The following is a 20,569-nucleotide window of genomic DNA, read 5'->3' as shown; positions in this document are numbered from 1 at the left end:
CTTCAGCTGCCTGGCTGCCAGCCGCCATCTTGGTTGGCAGTTAATTTGCATATCGCCCTGATTAGCCAATGGGAAGCATGTCGGAGGTACAGTTAATTACCATGTTTGTCTATTATTAGGTAGGATTGTACTCATTGAGAGAATGTATTACAGTTATAATTTATTCAACCAGTTTCCTAATGGTGGGCATCTGGGTTGTTTCCAGGCTTTATCATATATTTTTAAGAATTTATATGCCTAGGGGGGAAAGTAAAGGAGTACGCATCATTTGTCCTAAAGAGATGATCCACACTCCCAGACTATTCTTAGCAGAAGCACCTTTTAAAAGTGACAGTCTTCATCTCAACAGATGGGAAGGGTTTAAAGTGACAGATAATAGAGTCTAATTAAACAAAATGAAGACATTGTTGATTTTTATGTTGTCGATTCAAATAATGGAATAAAATAAATTAATCTCTACTTGATAGATGTAAAAACAAACTTCCTCTCTCATTTTAGTCTCCAATTTAATAAACTGATTAGTGCTCCTAGACCTTCTTGATTTTATTCATGTGGAGCCCCAAGCTTAAACTGACCTTCCCATTTTTACCACTCTGCTGTTCCATGCTTACCAAGGACACCTTAGCCAGTCCTTTAGGGTCTAGCCTAGCATTTGACTTTACTGTTAAAAGTCTTTTCTGACTGAACTTACATTAGATAAAATATATAAAATCATCCTTGAAATTGTTAGAGGCCATGTTTTTGATAATTATTTCCAATCAAGCATGTGTGTATTTATGCATCTGTTCTTCTCTACCAGTCATTTATCCATGTGTCTGCTAGAAGGCATGGACATGTAAGCTTTCCACAAGTCCTCAGCATGGTTGATGAAGTGAATACTTATATCCACCACTCTGAGGCAGGTGTGTAAGCAGGGAAAACCTCACATTCCATTTCTACTCCATGCTCCTCTGCTTCTGTACTAGGTATACTAGTTAATAATGCGGATTTTTTTCAATAGATGGAGTTACGCATATGTTGATATATATATACGATTTGATATGTATGCTATTTTGTTGTATTGACAGCAAGCTTCAAAACTTTGTATGTTAAATTTGCTGAAGGTGTTAACATCATAGATGTTAACATCATAGACTAACTGCTAAGAATAGTCTGGGAGTGTGGATCATCTCTTTAGGCCAAATGACGCTTTAAAAATGTCAAATTTTATTCCAAAAAAAAAGAACATTTGCTGGAAGTTTTAATTCAATACTTTATTTTGAAGAAAAAGTAATTGTATACTTCGGGAAGCTTATGGTGAACATGCTCCATCTCAAGATACTTGTGAACGCTGTTTTAAACGCTTTAAAAGTTATGATTTTGATGTGAAAGACAAAGAACGTCCAGGTCAAACGAAAAAGTTTGAAGACCAACAATTACAAGCATTATTGGATGAAGATGTGTGTCAAACTCAAAAACAACTTGCAAAAAGATTAAATGTTGCTCAGCAAACCATTTCCAATTGTTTACAAGCAATGGGAAAGATTTTAAAGGAAGGAAAATGGGTGCCACATCAACTGAATGAAAGACAAATAGAAAACTGAAAAGTCATCAGTAAAATGTTGCTTCAATGGCACGAAAGAAAGTCTTTTTTGCATTGAACTGTGACTGGCGATGAAAAGTAGATTTATTTTGAGAATCCCAAATGCACAAAATCATGGGTTGATCCAGGTCAACTATCAACATCGACTGCAAGGCCAAATCGCTTTGGAAAGAAGACAATGCTCTGCGTTTGGTGGGATCAGAAAGGTGTGGTGTATTATGAGCTTCTAAAACCAGGTGAAAACATTAATACTGATCGCTACCGGCAACAAATAATCAATTTGAACCACGCTTTGATCGTGAAATGACCAGAATGTGCCAGAAGACACAGCAAAGTAATTTCGCTTCATGATAACGCACCATCACACACTTCAAAACCAGTTATAGACATGTTAAAAGATCTTGCCTGGGAAGTATTGACCCACCCACCATATTCACCAGACATTGCTCCTTCAGATTACCACTTGTTTCAATCGATGGCCCACACACTTTCTGAGCAGCACTTCAAAACGTACGAAGAAGTGGAAAATTGGGTCTCTGAATGGTTTGCTTCAAAACAAGAAAAGTTCTGTTGGACCAGTATCCACAAATTACCTGGAAGATGGGGGAAATGTGTAGCTAGCGATGGATATTACTTTGAATTAAGCACTTTTGATGTTCCTCTTGAAATTATCGTGTTTTCTTTGATTACAAAAATCCACCTTTATTAACTGGTAAATAAGCAGTAGGCTTAATGTAATACATTGTTCTCTGTTGACCTCATTTTATATTCACTTCCTTTTTCTTACTGCATCAAACAGTCTTTGTTAATTCTTTATGATGTCACAGTGGATTCCAATGTCTCCTTTTAAATTTGGAGATCAGGTTTTATAACCTTTAATGTGCTTTAGTTTGAAAATTTAACTGCTAATTGTGTTATTGTGTACCCACCGTATCTCAGGAAGTACGCTCTGTAATTATTTCATTCATTTATCAAATGATCTCTATGAGGTTGCTATTCCAATTCCTATTTTTCATACAAGGAAATAGTTTAAGAGATTACATGGTGTGCCAAGGCTTGGCTTCAGTGACTAAGCTTTTGGAGCCAGTCTTTCCTGGAAGACCATGCTGATTCCATTTAATACATTGAATTTAAGTGTGAGTTTATGTCCTTTTTAAAATATATATAATTTTTCAATTATACTTGTCATTTGCAACAGTGTGTATAAACCTAGAGGGTATTATGCTAAGTAAAATAAGGCAGTCAGAGAAAAACAAATATCGTATGATTTCACTTATATGTGGAATCTAAAAAACAAAATAAACAAACAAAATTAAAACAGACTCATAGATATAGAGAACAGACTGATATTTGCCAGAGGGGTGGGCAGTTTGGGTACTGGGAAAAAAAAGTGAAGGGATTAAGTACAAAGTGGTAGTTATAGAATAGTCATGGGATGTAAAGTACAACATAGGGAATGCTAGTATAGTTAATAATAATGATGCCAGTTGGGTATTGGAAATATCGGGAGGATCACTTTGTGTTATTTTATTGGTGCTACAGACAACTTGTTTAGGATAGCTTGGGATGTGACATAAAATGATTCTGGTTTGCTGGATCTGGCATATAAAATAGAAATTTAATATCACTCTTGAAGACTAAAAACAGAGGGAGGTGACTGGTGGTGGGGGGCGGGGCTGGCAAGCGGGTGGCGCCAGGCCAGCCAAGGTGGGTGCTAACAACAGTGGACCCTGATAGCCTCGCCAGTCACCCCACAGATCAGCCCTTATTGCCGGCCAGACCTAGGAACCCTGCCCATGCACTAATTTTGTGCACCAGGCCTCTAGTACTATAATGAAATCACATTTTACACATGAAAAAAAATCTTAGGAAATGAATCTCCTAGTAGAGGATATAAAAAAGTTATCTTGTGGAAATTGACCAGGAGAGAGTGAATTCCCTTGCTTTCCAAGTTTAAGTTCAAGTGACTTGATGAGTAAAAGAGTCTACTCCATCATAACTGATGAAGTGCCTACGGGACCTCTCGTATTGCAAGGCCTACAAAGGAGGGGTGCAGCACCAAAGAGCTATCTGATTAATTTATGGTAACACACGAGATCCAAAGACCTTATATTTTTCAAAAACAAAATTGTATTTCACTCTTTTCTTTAAGCACATTTTTCAAAAAGTAAAGAGCTTTCCTTTGCTGACATTGCACTGCCTTGTCTTAGCCAACGAACTGAGCCATCCAGTCTATTAACTAAACGGAACGACAGGAAACTTCATAAATATTTAAAGCAGCTGCCATGAATTAAACATTGGGATAAAGAAACTAAGTCCTTTCATTAAGCACAATGTTAAACAAATAAGTAAATAAATAAAGCGCATGACTTGTATTGCTAGGGTAAATCAAATGTTTGAATTGATAATACTTCAGGTTTCTTTAAACATTTACCTCGGGTAATGCTTTGAATAATTATATTACGTGTGTTTGGCTTATTAGACCAAAAGCAACTGATTTTAATGAAACATTTAGGACTTACAAAAAAACAAAGAGTTGTTAAGTAGGATGGGGTTCAGTCCTTCAGAAACAAAGCCATTAGCAGAACTCTGGGACCAAGCACGAGGAAACGGTGATGAGTCTTGTGTGATTTTAAAGGTGAAGCTCAGTACATATCACAGGAAATGAGGGGAGCATCAAACCAGTGGTCCTGCCCCTCATTGGGTTTGATTCTGTGTGTTCTGCCTGTAGGATGTGTGTCTTCATTCATTGAAGAGACGGACCGAGCACCTGCAGTGTGCCGGGCCTGTGGTGCATGAGGGTTACAGGCTAATTAAGACATGACTCCTCTCCTTGAGGGCCTCACAGTCCTAAATGAACACCATCAACCTAGACACCTTCCTGCATGCTGTGGTGGGTGGAAAACTGGAGCAGAACAGAATGATTACTGAACTGAGGATTTAGGACAGTGATGGCGAACCTATGACACGCGTGTCAGAGGTGACACGCGAACTCATTTTTTTGGTTGATTTTTTCTTTGTTAAATGGCATTTAAATATGTAAAATAAATATCAAAAATATAAGTCTTTGTTTTACTATGGTTGCAAATATCAAAAAATTTCTATATGTGACACGGCACCAGAGTTAAGTTAGGGTTTTTCAAAATGCTGACACGCCGAGCTCAAAAGGTTCGCCATCACTGATTTAGGAGATCTGAACCGACATCCTTATTACATCACTGGCTGCTATTTAAGCCCCTTTACTGAGCCTCGGTTTCCCTCCTTAGAATATGCTGTAATAATTCTTATCATATGGGGACTTTCGCAGGATAGAATGAAAAGTCAATTATCAAATATTAGTAGTATCCTTATCATTTTTTTCTTACCTTGCAGTAATATTTAGGAAAAAGGGAAAACCATGAAATCTTGAAATTATTGAAAAAGTCCTGTGAAAAAAATGGAGTCATAATACTTTTTGAGAACTTACTATTTGTCATTTGAGCCCCACCACAACCTTATAAGGTAGTTTCTGTTATTATCCCCATTTTAGAGATAATGTGGCTGAGACACAGAGATGATGGGATTTGCCAAAGGTCACATAGCTTGTAAGTGATGGAGACAAGGTTTGCTACCTGTAGTCTGGCCCCACTTTCTCAACCCTGTGCACTGCATCATGGAGGCCATTAACCCTGACGCTGGACGTTCACTTAGGATGCATATTTAATCATGTCTGTTACTGCTTTATTGAATGTTCTCATAGGAAAAACAACTGTACTACAAAAAGTTAAGAAATTGCTTCTTTCCCCTATAGTGAACTTGAAGGTTTTTTTCTTGGAGTTGAGTTTGGTTGAAAGGAATTAGCTCCTCCATTACCAAAAGTGGTGGGTTTTAGGAAGTGCTCTAGGGCAGTGACTCTCAATCATTTTGGTCCTATAACCCTTCAGGCTCTTAAAAATTATTGAGGTCCTCAAAAAGCTTTTGGTTTATAAGTCAGGAAGACGTTGGTGTTGAGAATGGATTTGATGAACCCTCAGATGTATGGCCTTAGGCCAGGCATCTCCAAATTCATGTTGTTAGAGGGTTGGCTATCTCCCTGAGACTTGCTGCTCTCTGAGATTGCTGTGACTGAACCCAGAACAAAGGGGTATGAAGATTTCTACAGAAATTATGGTTCCATGAAAGGTTTTGAGATGAACAAGGCTGGTTCAAAGTGATTTTGGAATGTAAAGAATTTCTTTGGATTGAGTTCCATGGAAGTTTGTCACTAACCTGTGTTCCTGAACTATGAAACATGAATATGTAGACAAAGGAATAGTTCTTTTAATAAATAAACAATTTGAAAAATGGGAGGGGAGCCCTGGCTAGTTTGGCTCAGTGGACTGAAAGGTTGTAGGTTAGAGTCTGATCAGGGGCATATACCTCGGTTGCAGGTTCGATCCCTGGCCCTGGTCGAGGCACATGTGGGAGGCAACCAGTGGATGTGTCTCTCTCACATCGATGTTTCTCTCTCTCTCTGTCTCTCCCCCTCTCTTCCATTCTCTCTAAAAACCAATGGAAAAAATATCCTCAGGTGAGGATTAAAAAAAAAAAATTGGGAGGAGGACTATCATTTATGGCAGTTATACCTATGGATATTTACCTTAGAAATTAAAATTGAGAAATTAAAAAAAACATTTATTATTCCATTTAAAGCACAATATTACAGTTAACAACATTTTTATGAAAAATAGCCATATTTATAAAATAAAAATTATTAAGCACTATAGCATGGTTTCACATTTTAGACTTGATTCCCGTATCTACTTCTGTGCTATCTGTTGCACGTGCATTGCACCTCTGGGAAACTGCACTGTACAATCGGGGAGGATGAGTGAAAAAAGCAAATAATGTCTTAATATTTATTATTAAAATAGTTTAGACCTCTTGGACTCCTTAAAAGGGTATTGGGTTCTCCCAAAGTTCCTTGGATTACACTTTGAGAACTGCCACTTTAGAACATGTCTTTTGCAATAGTTTTTAGATTATGAAGTATTAATAATATGGTGCAAAAATGAGCAAAGCAAAGTGAATAAAAAGGAATCAGTTGAGCATCCTTAGCTATTAAATTAGAAAGTCAAGGATAAACCTGAAAGATACAACTTGATAAGATTTTTAACAAACTGTTTAAAAATAGTTATTCTTTTAGTAATCAGTAAATACAGTGGACTGTGATTTGTATTAATATGTTAGAGAAATTCATGCTTCTATCTTGTGGTTTGCCTTCTTATATTTAAGGTATTTAGTATTAAAAGAGGCAGAATAGTTAATAGATGATATTTGAGAAAGACAGGATACGACAAAAACACCACTTACTTGCCAGTGATAGTAGTATCTCTAAGCCTCGATTTAGTTATTCAGCGGTGAAGGTAATAATAATAATAGCAACCACATAAAAGTGCTTGGAAAGTGCCAGGCCATTAAACCTCACATCAGCCCTTTGAATTGGGTGGTCTTCTCCCCTCCCTCTCATCCTCCTCCTTCCTCTCTTTCCTCCTCCCCTCCCCCTTCTCCATCCCCTTCTCCATCTCCTCCTCCATCCCCTCCTCCCATTTTACAGAAAGAATGGTTAAGTGATTGCCAGAAGTGACACGCAGCTTAGTCAGTAGCCGTAGGCCTTCTGGCTGTAAAGTCCATGCTCTTAAGTCTCCCCTCTGCTCTTCCCTCCCCCACTCTGTACAGCTCCTCTGTACCTACTTTATTTGGGTTTTAATGACAATTACATTATGTCATATCGTATATCATATCATGTCATATCATATATCATATCATATCAAAGGTAGGTAAAGGGTACCTGGCACATTGTAAGCACTCATTAGTGGTTACTATTCTTCTTTCTCCTTCTCTTTCACTTTCCCTCCTTTTTCCTTCTCCTGGTTTGTGCTGAACTCCTAATCTTCTCTGGTTCTTGAAGGTCAGTTAACTAGAGTTCTTTTTCTCCTTTGGGTTTACGGTCTTTTTCTTCTCTTAGCCATGGTCTGGTTCCATCCTTTGTCAGACTTCAGGTACTGACTCCTGAACTCCCCACAGGCTTAGGGAGCATCATCGGGAGAGTTTCGCTCTCTATTCTGACTGGAGAAATTGTGCCATAGCTTTCATTGTCTTTATTCTATACCAGCAGTTTTAACTTTCCCAAGGAAAAGGTTGACACTGCACACCTTGACTATATTCACTGTGTTCATTGTAGAGTTTCAGATTGCCAAAAGACAAAACCGGCACCACCAAGATTGGTGACCTAGCGCCCCAGGACATGAAGAAGGTTTGCCATTTAGCCCTGATTGAACTGACTGCCCTCTATGATGTACTGGGTGTTGAACTGAAACAACAAAAAGCTGTGAAGATCAAAACAAAAGGTAATTGGAAAAGGAAAAACGGTTGGATTTACTTCTAAAGTAGCAAGGATGAGCTTGGCTTTTTAAACCGTATTTTTAGGGGCAAAACATCTACAAAACAAACCACGTCTACAAGACATCCAAAATGTAGATGCTAAAACATCGCCTTCAAAAATTTGTATCTTGATAAAAATGCACTGTTTCCTAAAATGTAGAAAATAAAGGCATAATCAAAAATTTAATTTACCATAGAAGGAAATTATGAGTCAAGGAATCTTAATTCAAATAAAGGCATAATCAAAAATTTAATTTACCATAGAAGAAAATTATGAGTCAGATCTTAATTCCCATGCTCTCTCGTTTAAAACTAAATAATGCATTTGTTACATATACTTATTTATTTCCAAAATAAGATCTTGAAAAATGACTTGAAGATGGTTGATTCTGATCAATTATTTTTGCTTAATTATTTGATGGAAAATACATAGGGTAGTGAGCAGTCCTTTTGTTCATTAACATTCTACTTCTAAATATTTTGCAAACACATTCTTTACTCCCTTAAAAAAATATGCCATGTGGTGCATAATACCGCTAAATTGTATTCATCAGGGATATGTGTCATTTTTCTTTTGTATGCAGCTTTACCCATTTTATAAACTTACAGTATTTTAAATAATATACTAGAGAATAACAGCTTCTCGATATTTGTTTTTCCAAGACTTTATTGGCTTGGAAATCCAGAAAATTCTCTGTTGACAAAGCTTTACTGTTTAGGAAATTCAGACCTCTTGTTTTACCTTAACGGCATCTCCTAAAGAGAAACCAAGAATAAGGATTATTGAGTTGCCATGGTAACATTAGCAAAGACAAGTATTCACCTGATTTAAGTTTTAGAGGCAATTTCTCTGTAGGACTGAAGTGTGCCTTCCCTTCAGGCCCTCTTCCATGCTGGGCCCCAGAAGACCTCATTCTGTGCTCAGTTCCTTTGAGTATTTTAGCTTAAAGCTTGGCACGGAGAATTTCTGAATTAAACGATGCTTCTGGTTTCCCACACGTCCTTTGTGGATAATGAAGACCTCACATGCTTTTTTAGAAGTTTATCACAAAGCCTTCTCCAAATATAAAATGAAAATCTAATTTAAATAGCTGTGCTCAAGACTTTAAAAGTGGCTTGAGGAGGTTTTTATGTTTTAGAATTGCATCCTAGCACTATTAACTGGTATGAAGCCAGTGATAAGAGAAATACTGTCATTCTTATTAAGAGTATCACTATTAGCAGATTTTCTTTCCATCTTTTTAAGCATTTTTATATCTAATCTAAGCTATTTATCTTATAAGCTAGATGAACATTCTTGAAGATTACATCTTTTCTTAATTTTTAAACTGAAAGTTATTTAGTGGATAACTGGCATTCTTGTGAATGGCATCTCTATTGAGTGTCACAGTTTGCAATGTCTGTGCTCATATCTCAAAGATAATCCCCCTTTCCACGTTCACAAGTGATTTATACCTCCCCGGATGATGTGTGTTACACGCCTTTGCTAGCCATTCACTTGGTGATGGGGTGGGGTGGGGTGGGAGGTACTGGGTACAAGCTATGCTCATACCAGACTTAAGGCATATGATTTTAATTTAGAAAAATTAGAAATCATTACTTGTCATTCTTTCTGGAATTATTTCCAGATATATAAACTACAAATTTAAATTCAAGAATACTAAGTATCTACTATATTTTCTAAAGAAAAATGTTTGTAGAACAAGATCATACTGTTCGCTGATCTCTCAAAGGTGAGTGTTTATAGTTTGCTGTATTGTAGAATGTTCTATGTCAATTAAGTATGGAAGAGATGAGTGACATTTGCTTTAAGCCAAAACTTTCAATTTTATCACATTTAGTAAATTTTTGCATATTTATGTATTCCCACAGAACTCATTTCTCTTATGCAGCAGTTTATACTTTTGTAGTTATTTCGGGAAATTATTTGCGTTCATTTGTCTAGTTGTCTTTCCTTGCTATATTACTCTATAAGGCAAGGCCAGGATTTTACTATGGGGATATAGATGCTTAAAGACTACACAGTGGCATTCACTTAGTAGGTGCTCAATAAGTAGTTGTCTGATTGAATGACAATATTAGAAGTCTTATGCCTTAACATCTTGCATTAACATTTTATGGATTGATGGAAGTGAAGAAATTTTATTTTATTTTTCATTGCAGATTCTGGCCTTTTTTGTGTTCCATTGACAGTATTGTTAGAACAAGATCAGAGGAAAGTACCAGGAACTCGAATACCCTTGATATTTCAAAAAGTAAGTAGGCCTGAATGAGTCAGCATGGAGAGAACGTACTTGCATTAACAGTGTTTTCATTTTTATTTTTGCATTCATACTATTATAATATAGTTTTCCAATTGATATGCTCTTTTATTTTGTACTTTGATTTTCTATTCAGGAAGCAAATTTGTTTCAGGGGCTCATAATTTTTATTTCATGGTGATGCATTTTGTGTTACTATTGTAACTGTGATTACCTGGCATCATTTTCCTGTCTTATATTAGCTGGCTTTGTATAATTGAGATTTCAATTCTATAATACATAGAAATGGAAACTGCTTATAAATTTCTAGGGAACTGAATCTTCATGAATATTTCATCCCAAGCTTCCTTATTTACAGTGAGGACGTTCAATTTAATTTACCAGTTTCTACTTCCAAACTAGGCAAAGAAACCATAAAGTAGAATTAGAAAATGATTGCTAAACTGTCAAGTCACTTGTCTAGTCAACACTCAGTTATTCACAAGGGGATTATCTATGGCAATACAAGAATTTCAGTCTAATCTCGGAGCCATCATTGTTCAGAAACACAGATTACATATGACAAAAGCCAGGGAATGCACCATGGAGAAGGCAGGTCAAATCAGTTATGGACAACCCAAACTCTAGATTCTTAGCAACGCACCAGGCATATCACAGTTTCTGGGAGTTCTGGCAGGAGTGGCAATGGAAACTTTCACAATTGATGGACTCCATAAAACCATCAATTCTAAAGCTCAATCTACTTGGCACTTATTCTTCTGCTATTCCAAGCCAGTCGTTTACGTTTACCCATCTTACCTACTAACCTCGGATTCCTTTATTCCTCATGTTCTGCATTACATCCAAATCTGTTTCTCGGTGTTTTTCCTGATAAATGTTGCTCTGTACAGTTAATCCTACTCAACAGCCTCTATTAGCCACTGCCAGTAGAACCTGTATCTGTTTAAATAGTTGTCAACACTGCCTGTGAATAACAGAGAGGTGCTAACAAATGTAAGTCATCTATTCAAATTCTTTTAATGTCAATTAAAGGTGTCAGTTACCCTACACAGATGACTGTACAAAGCACGGATCTCGGCACCATCCTTTCTACCAAGTGTATTAGGATTCTCCAGAGAAAGAGACCTATTTTAAAGAATTGGCTTATGGGAGTGTGTGGGCTGGCAAGTCTGAAATATGTAGAACAGGCCAGCAGACTGGAAACTCGGGTAAGAGTTAATGTTGCAGTCTTGAGGCAGAAGTGCTTTTGCTTTGAGAACCTCAGTCTTTGCTCCTCTGGCCTTCAAGTGACTACCTCAGGCCCATCCACAGTATGGAGAGTAATTTGCTTTATTCAGAGTCTACTGACTTAAATGTTAATTATATGTCAAAAATGCCCCATAGGAGCATCTAGACTCATACTTGACCAAACAACTGGGCATAGTAGCCGAGTTAACACATCAAGTTCACCCTATACCGATGAAGGGTAAGGCTAGGTCTCCACGAAAGTTTAGTGATACCTCCTGACTAGGGTCCGGATTGCATCCAATCCCTTGTCATCTTTTCTTGAAATTGTTTTCTCATGTATTTAGTTAGTTTACATTTGTGGTTTCTTCTGGAGACCCTGGCTGCCCCTCAGTTTGAAGTTATTGGATAATAGCCCTAAAGTATTTTGATTCATTAAAAAAAAAAAAGGACATATAAAGAGCTTACTATTAGACAAACACTTATCTGTTTGCATCCTCTCTGCATTATAAACAAAAAATCATAGTGTTTTATCATGAAAAATAGTTTTTTATTTATCAGCTAAAAACTGAATAATTAGGCATTACCTCAATTTTGTGGAAAGGAGAGAGTTAGAAACCACTGATTTGCAAAAAAAGATTTGTTAGTAGTCTTTAGAGGATTATATTTTCTCAGTTATTGAGAAATACACCCTAAAAGGGCTTTAATAAAACTTATCTGTGAGCTCTGTTTCTTGTTTTTCCTCAGAGGCACATTGTTTAAACCATATTTTCAGAAAGATTTGGGGAATATTCTTAATTTTTATCTGTGGAAAAATTCGACCGAATTGAGCAAATTCTTTTCTCACTGTCAAACCAATCAGCCAAATCAAACATACTCTTTGTCAAAAAGTTTGACTTATATTCAATTGATTTTTTAATTCATTTAACTATATAGAATGTATTTTGGGAAATGCCATGAAAATTGCTGGTAAATTACAGACTAAATCCTGAAAGATGAATTACTAAAAGCAGCATGATGAAAATATATAGATCAATACAGTTATTTTTCATGTCTGTATTAAGTCTTGGAAATGAAAGGAAAGCTGTAATTATTAGTATGTTTTAATAATGCAATATAATGTGGGAGCTAAAAATATGGTATTTTCTAAGTGGAAAATACAAGAAAACATGACATTCTTTTAGACAATGTATGCATACCTCAACTGAGTGCTAGTATTCAGCTTTAGAGAATAATAAAAAAAGACTAATATATAAAAATTCAGAGATTACTCTCATCCAGTTATTTAGAAATCATGGTCAATTTTTCCTTTGTATTTAATGAAAGCAAAAGGCTTATGTTGGTAAAAACTAATTTGCTATAGCTGTTAGCATATAATTTTATCTTTTGTTAATAGAACATTTTAAACATTGTATAAGAGTAAATAAAGCACATATTGCTGTACATTGAATAACTATTACATGGTATTATTTGATACATTTGGTTTTAAACACTTTATTGACTAATGCCTGTCTAATGTAAAATAATTATGGAAATTATTTTGATGTGGGTTTTTTATCCAGTGTAATTGGAAAAATACGGCTTGGAAAATATTCCAGTTGAATTTCAAAAAATCATGTACTGCATTGACTGATTGCTTAAAGATGCTTCTTTCTTCAACTGTAATAAATCTTTGGGAGAATTTTGAGGCTACTCTTTGCTTTATTTTTACCTGACTCCCTCAAGATCAGTTCATTCTTTGGCCATAATCCAGGGATAGAAGAGATAAGGTCATTAAAGAAAAATGCCATCTTGTCCAGTGTCCACTGGATATCTAGAGGATATCTCATTTTAGAACATCTAGACAAAGGTCAAAAGACCTCATTTATGATGCCATGCTTTGCTCTTAAGACACTTTTACAACCCAGGGGGAAACAGTAAGCTGTATGTAGTTTATAGAGCCTTGGTTAATCATTAAAGGAGGTTTCCATGAGAAGAAAAAATGACAATTTTACATTCTTTTGGCACTCTGGGAGATTTTTTGCTTTAGTGTCTGCAGAGAGTACTGTAGTAGGATTAGGGATGAGTGAAGAGTCTGTCTGCTTTTTATAAAGGAGGAGAAGCTATTGTGCAAGGAGGGTAAGTGGTAGGAAGGAAAACCTACTCAGGGCTAGTAAATGCCTTATATTGAAACCGAGGGACACGGAAATTGATTTATTTAAAATAGCACAGTGCCCCCTATAAAGCCTTCATGTATTGTCTAGGGAATGCATATTCCAATTGGACGGTCACTTTTATACCTTCCAACGTATGTCACTGCAATTTCTCTGTTTGCCTTCTTATAGTGGGTCTCTGCCTTGTTAAAAAAAAACACACAAAACTGTTATTTTTTTTTTTATTTTTTTATTGCTTAAAGTATTACAAAGGGTATTACATATGTGTCCTTTTTTTTCCCCACCCTTGACAATCCCCTGGCCTCCCCTACCCCCCAGTGTCTTATGTCCATTGGTTATGCTTATATGCATAAAACTTTGTTATTTTAATGGAGTTCTGGAAGTAGAGAGATCTACATGCATTAATAATAGAGTATGAGGTATGATTTAGAAGCCCTATTTTCTTCTCTTTTTTTTCTATTTTTTATTTACGTTTGCCATGAAAAGCTTAAAGGCTTAAAAATGAATATTTGCAAACAGTTTGTTTTTTGCCTTCATATGATAAATAATTCTTTCTTTGAACAAGCTAAAAACGAGATGTAAATGTGCAAATACTAGAATTTCATAAGATTTATTTGATTGCGGAATGTATGTTTCGGGAAAAGCAGAAGAAATGGATGGTTTTAGTTGCTTGTAAACAATGAAAAATTTCAGTTTCTGTTTGTTTGGAGTCCCACAGCTGTTGTGTGAAATTATATACTTCTGTTACAAAGGAGTATGAGGGATGTGAGGGCGATCTGGCTGCGACATCTGTCACCCCATTGATCGCCAGGGTATTCGGCTGAGAAATTATATACTTCTGTTACAAAGGAGTATGAGACCCAACCTTTCTAAATTCTAAATTATAATTAAAGTTTTGGGACTCACTGGTTAAAGCCTAGTGGTAGTGCAGTTTCATTCAGATCTTCACGAAATCCTGTTTACATGTCTTTGTAATCAGTTTCATTTATTTGTATGTGGAACAGATGTTAAATCTGGAGTTGTACCTGTTCTGAATACCAAAATCAGAATGTTCTTCTGTTTACACACAGCTGATTTCTCGAATTGAAGAGGGAGGTTTGGAAACCGAAGGCCTCTTAAGAATACCTGGAGCTGCCATTCGAATCAAGGTGCTCTCTCAGTTCTCTCAATGTCAAACTTTATTGTTTAATTATACTTTTACATTTTAAAAATTAACCCGCCCTCTCGCCCCTTCTCCCCCTTGTTAGCAAAGTAGATTAAATATAGCAATAAAACCTCTTGACATTCAGTTTATATTTAGTTCTTCTGTAGTCTCCTCTGACTTCTGTGTAAGTTTTGATTCTTTTTTCAAAAGCAACATGTTACATGTAATAATAATATCACGATCAACAAAGAGGCAAATAATCTCTCTACTGTGCAAACATAACGTAGGAACAAAAGTCAACAGGCAAAGGATGAATAGTTTCATCCTTCTGATGAGAAGGGAACACCATGAGTCAAAATATTAATAGGGGACTGGTGATAGGTTTAGTCAGCATGAATAAGAGCAGTTGAGTTTTTGTTTGTTTGTTTGTTTGTTTTTTAAAGGCAGGATGATAAGCTCCACCAGGTGAGCAGAGGAGGGAACTTGACATGATGAGTCTTAGTGAGCTGCCGACATGAGCCTCTGTCTCATCACTTTCCTGACTTTCACAGTTCCCAGTCTCCCTGGACTCCGGGTAGCCAGAGTCTGGCTTGTGAGAGAGGTCATTCCAGAGGTCCCAGTTGGAGCCTCTCTTTATCCATCCCTTGCTTTCTTTTCTCTCAAGATGATATTTCCTTCCCACTCTCCTAGGATGCCGTGTATCTTCCCCCTTTCTCTCTGTTACCCAACTCCTGATCTGGGGATTAAAACATCCAATGAGTGCATGGCCAAGGTGCAACTACCCCACGGACGATGCATGATTCATAGGCCTCTCAGGGGATTTGCACTGTATGGGGCCTCGTACTTGGAATTGTAGCTCCGTCTGGAAAATTCATCTAGGAGAGTTTTGGTTAGCAGTCACTAACAACCTCCTTTACCTTCTCCAAACTCAGCTGTAGCTCTAAACTGCCCACATCCAATGTATTGTCTTCCTGACTTTGCAAATCCAAGAGAACGTGGGGTAGAGGAAGAGATTTTCTCTGCTCCTTTCCTTAAGACCCACCCATAGGGAACCTTTAGAGCTGGATCAGAAAGAAGGGACCCCCGTGGGTGCACACCCTCCTCGCCTGTGACTGGCAGTCGTGCTGCCAGGAGTGGGATTGAGATTCATACCTTCCACATTCCCATCACCTGTTCACTTTGATAAACCGCCTCAAGTTAGGAGGCCAGTTTTGGCCTACTTGGCTCTTACTGCATTGGGATCTCAGTTTGATTGGATTCCAGTCACCTGATATTCCCTGCTCACAAATTTCATTCAGCCTGTGTCCCCGGGGTCTGGCGTCTGGTGCACAGAGGTCCTGGGACTGTTCTGGTGCCCCTGTGAGTGTGATAAGTTGCCATTGTCTCAGTTCATTTGCGAACACCTGGGGCAATTTCACCACCAATCAATCATGGCTGCGCTGTGAGATTCTGAGATATGTTCTATGGAGAAGCACGTTCTCAGACAGAGAAAGACTCAGAAGCAGGTACTGGGACTTCCTGTGACCCGTATCAGCAAGAGTACTACTTCCCAGTTCACTGTCCACAGCATTCATGAGCAGCATGTGATGGCCAACTCACAGGTCATAAACACATTTACTTTAGCGCCCAATGGGATGTGTATTTGATATTTGGACTGGATTGCTGGCAGAAGAATGCTTTCAAATAAATGTAGTTTCTAAGAAGGTCAATGAGGTGGATTCAGCTGGCTCTACTCTTCAACCCAGCCTGTTGTCACATACAAACTAGGCAGCAGCTGGTCCATTATAAATAAAGATAATATGCACAATTATTGGTTGTCTTTCTCCCCTGCCCCACAACATTTCTCCTATTCTTCTCCCTGTTTCGCTCTTCCCCTCCCTCCTCCATCATCCTCCCTTCTTTCATTCTCTCTCTTCCCTCACCTCTTTCCTCCAATGACTGCTAACCAAAACTTTCCTTTTCTGGGTTTACCTTTATGTAATTTCACCAATTACAGAAATAATTAGGGTAGAGAAAGGAGTTGAATTGGGAAGAGCAAGTGTAATAAATTCACCTTCTATGGACCGTTAATTTGGGAGAACAGTTTCAAATAATAGAAGAAAGTGTCAGGGACGTGGAGGGATTTCTAGCATAATAGGATGTACGCCACAGTGGAAAGGCATGTAGAAAATAGTAATTGTGGAACTAAGTTGATTTATTACTAATACTTCAGCAACATTTGTAGAGTCCTTGAGGTAAATGAACTAGGTATTGCTCATTCCACACAGATCAAACCATTTTCTGCAGCTGGCAGCAGGGTGGCTGTGTCACTTAAGGCCCCTGCATTGAGGACAGGTGTATTGATGTATTTTCATGCCTCATTAGCCATAGAACTTGGCTTTCCATTTCCCAGAGGTGACTAATCAGGGTAGCCTTGTGCTCTAGGCCCAGAGGTGGATTACCATTTTGTTACGGAATGTACTTCTAAATCATTTGAAACACAGACTGTTGTGTTTTTTTTAAAAAAAATGATTTTTTGTTAATTTAATGAAAAATTACAGTATCTAAATAAAGCCCCCGAATGTAAAGACTGTTTTAACTAATCTTTTCATTAAACCTTTACTGCTTGAGGTCTGAAGCGTGTCCAGGAAAACGTGTCAAGTTTCTGAATCTCTTGGCTTAGGTATAATTTTCCTTTGGGAAAGCTCCCTGCGGGTGGGGGCGGGGTGCTTCCTGATGACGGAGTGTTGGACTTGGGGACTCTCACAAGTCTTTCCTAAGGAGTAGAATCGCTTGTCCAGTGGGAAGTGCATCACAGTCCCTGCAGGAAAAGAGGAAGGCACTTACCGATAGCCCTTTTTTTTTTTTTTTCTTTTTCCTTCTGCCTTTCAGAATCTTTGCCAAGAACTGGAAGCAAAGTTTTATGAAGGGACTTTTAACTGGGAAAGTGTCAAGCAGCACGATGCAGCCAGCCTGCTGAAGCTGTTCATCCGAGAGCTGCCCCAGCCGCTGCTCAGCGGCGAGTACCTCAAAGCCTTCCAGGCCGTGCAGAGTGAGTGCTGGCCCCTCGGGAGCAGTCTCTCGCGGCTGCCACCCGTGTTCCTCGCTTTAATGACAAACAGGACCAGATATGTTTGGGTAGATGTGGTGACTCACTGGTGTCAACGGGCGCCCAAATGCCACACTCGTTTTCCTTTATAACTACACATCTCTGGGCAAATAGAAAACAGAATGTTCTCTTTGGGTACAGACGAATTGCATGCCCTTTAAGCAATACAATATATTTTCATGTTAAAACCTGGAAACGTCACATTTCTCTTAGAATAGAATGAGTCATGTAAGATCTCTGATACATTTTTCTTGCCAAGTGTTAAAAACAACACTTATTGGAGAAGCTGTGGATTAACAGTTAGATCATAAGAGCGGGAGGAGATCTGGCAGAGTCTGCGGTTATTTTCTGAAAAATCAAGTTTTTTGAAATTGTCATGCAGAAACGTGGAACAAGTCGTGTGACGGCCGCATTGGTGGAGGGCAACGGGCTTCTTCTTACGTCTTGCCATTTTGCATTCTTGGGCAAGCTCCAAATGAATGTCTCAAATAGTTCTCAATTCCTTCCTAGTGAACACAGAGATCTTACGAGATTTATATACTGGCATCATTAGTCCTTATACTAGCAGTGGTTCTCAACCTTCCTAATGCCGCGACCCTTTAATACAGTTCCTCATGTTGAGGTGACCCCCAATTTCATTGTTACAAATTGAACATAATTAAAGCATAGTGATTAATCACAAAAACAATATGTAATTATATACGTGTTTTCCGATGGTCTTAGGCGATCCCTGTGAAAGGGTCGCGACCCACAGGTTGAGAACCGCTGCCTTATAGTGCCAAGAGGCCAACAAAAAAGGGACAAGGCCACATCCTGGTGACCGCCTGTTTCACTTCCAAATGTGTTCACGTTTGAGAGTAGAAGGGGAACTGTTAACGATTATGGTGAACTACAGTGTCAACCAGAACTATTCCAGGCTATTTTTTTTGAAATTATATTTGAGGTATAATTGACATACAATATCATATTAGTTTCAGGTATACAGCGTAATGATTCAGTATCTATGTTGTAAAATGATCACCACAATAAGTTTAATTAATATATGTCACCATACATAGTTATGGATATTTTTTTCTTGTGCTGAGAAATTTTAAGATCTACTCTCTTAGTATCTTTCACATATGCCACATATGCAGCACAGTATTATTAAGTGGAGTCACTAGGACATATGCTGTATATTACATCCCCTGACTTATTTCTGTTATAACTGGAAGTTTGTACCTTTGGACCCCCTTCACTCATTTGCTCCCACCCCAGCAAAACACCACCAATCTGTTTCCTGTACCTATGAGCTTGGCTTTTTTTTTTTTTAATAGAGTCTACATATAAGTGAAATCATATGTTCCTTGTTTTTCTGTCTACTTATTTCACTTAGTGTACTTCCCTCAAGGTCCATCCATGTTGTCACAAATGGCAAGATCTCATTCTTTTTAACAACTGAATAATATTCTGTTGTAGTCCAAGCTATTCTTAAAGCATGTAATAATATTGAGATGATTCCAGTGGGTCATAGCATAACATTTCTTAAGAATTTCTAGGGCAGACGTGACTGAAATCATCTTCTGCTTAAAATATATTTTTCAGTGGTTCAGTTGTGCTCTTTTACACACATCCCTTAGATGTGGATTTAAGGACCACATTTATCTCTGACAAACAAATGCCAGAATGACTCCAAATATCCATGATTGTCACTTCAATGTTACATGGGCTACCAAATGTGATAAATGTCAATGATGAGCATGTACCTGTTCAACTCTTCCTGCTGGTTGGTTTACAATTCATTCCACAAATGTTTGTTGAACACCTATTGAGCTCAGTCTCCATGTTACATGTTCCTGTTGGAACTGATGGACTCTTACCACGTAATCTGTTCACTTTTCATCAAAAGAAACAAACTTGACTGTTGCAGATTCACCCTGACACCATACATGCAGGGTCCTGTCCTCCATGTCTTTTATGGGGACACAATTCCATGTAGACGTTGAAATTGTTTTCAAATCCCTAATGTGTGTCAGCAAATGGGGGCCGCTTGTCCAATGATCGCAGTTGGAGTGAGCATCTGAGAGAGAAGCTCTGGGGCGGCGGTTCCCTGATCTCCCTCCCACAAACACTCCCCAAGGAGGCTGCTCAGTCGTGGTCTTACATTTCACAGTGATGTTTATGCTAAATAACCTTTTCCTTACAACACGAGAAAAGAAAGTACAGATAACGTTTAGCAAAGAAAAGAGTGCCCACTTATTTAATAATCTGTCTGCAGATCTTCCAACCAAGAAGCAGCAACTACAAGCTTTGAACCTGCTGGTCCTGCTCCTGCCGGATGTGAATCGCGACACACTGAAGGTCAGCTGGGCTCCTTCCCCTGAAATATCCCTCAGAGCCACTATTTGTGGCAAAACAATATGATGTTGTCATGGAAATATCAGTAGTAACCCATAAAGAAAAGACCTGTTTTTAAGGACACATGGGGAAGTCTAACTCTATTTATTTATTTACTAGGTTAGTCATGTTAATGCCATTATTAGGTGTTTGTGTTTTAAATTTTGCTGTGACATTTCTTCTACCAAAACAGATAATTGAGATTTATTTGGTTTTTTTTTAACCTATATTTTTTATTGTAGATATCTCCCATTCCCACTCTGCCCAGCCCCTCCCCCTTCCCCCCTCCCCCCAGGTCTTCACCACCCTATTGTCTGTGTCCATGGGCTATGCATATCT

The 20,569-nt window shown here is 37.9% G+C and overlaps 1 protein-coding gene across 3 annotated transcripts in view; it reads left to right on the top strand.

The window, feature by feature from the left end:
• Positions 1-20,569, top strand: part of ARHGAP18 (Rho GTPase activating protein 18) — a 171,603-nt gene that overhangs the window by 127,757 nt on the left and 23,277 nt on the right. For all 3 annotated transcript variants that reach the window (XM_014533792.1, XM_005858977.2, XM_014533793.1), the window contains exons 6-10: positions 7,785-7,950; positions 10,148-10,239; positions 14,693-14,770; positions 17,638-17,797; positions 20,112-20,194. In XM_014533792.1, coding sequence (XP_014389278.1) covers positions 7,785-7,950; positions 10,148-10,239; positions 14,693-14,770; positions 17,638-17,797; positions 20,112-20,194 — 579 coding nt within the window. The remainder of the gene's footprint in view (positions 1-7,784; positions 7,951-10,147; positions 10,240-14,692; positions 14,771-17,637; positions 17,798-20,111; positions 20,195-20,569) is intronic.

This window comes from Myotis brandtii, unplaced genomic scaffold (assembly GCF_000412655.1).
Source record: "Myotis brandtii unplaced genomic scaffold, ASM41265v1 scaffold123, whole genome shotgun sequence".
Taxonomy (NCBI): domain Eukaryota; kingdom Metazoa; phylum Chordata; class Mammalia; order Chiroptera; family Vespertilionidae; genus Myotis; species Myotis brandtii.
This window is presented reverse-complemented; position numbering and strand designations above follow the sequence as displayed.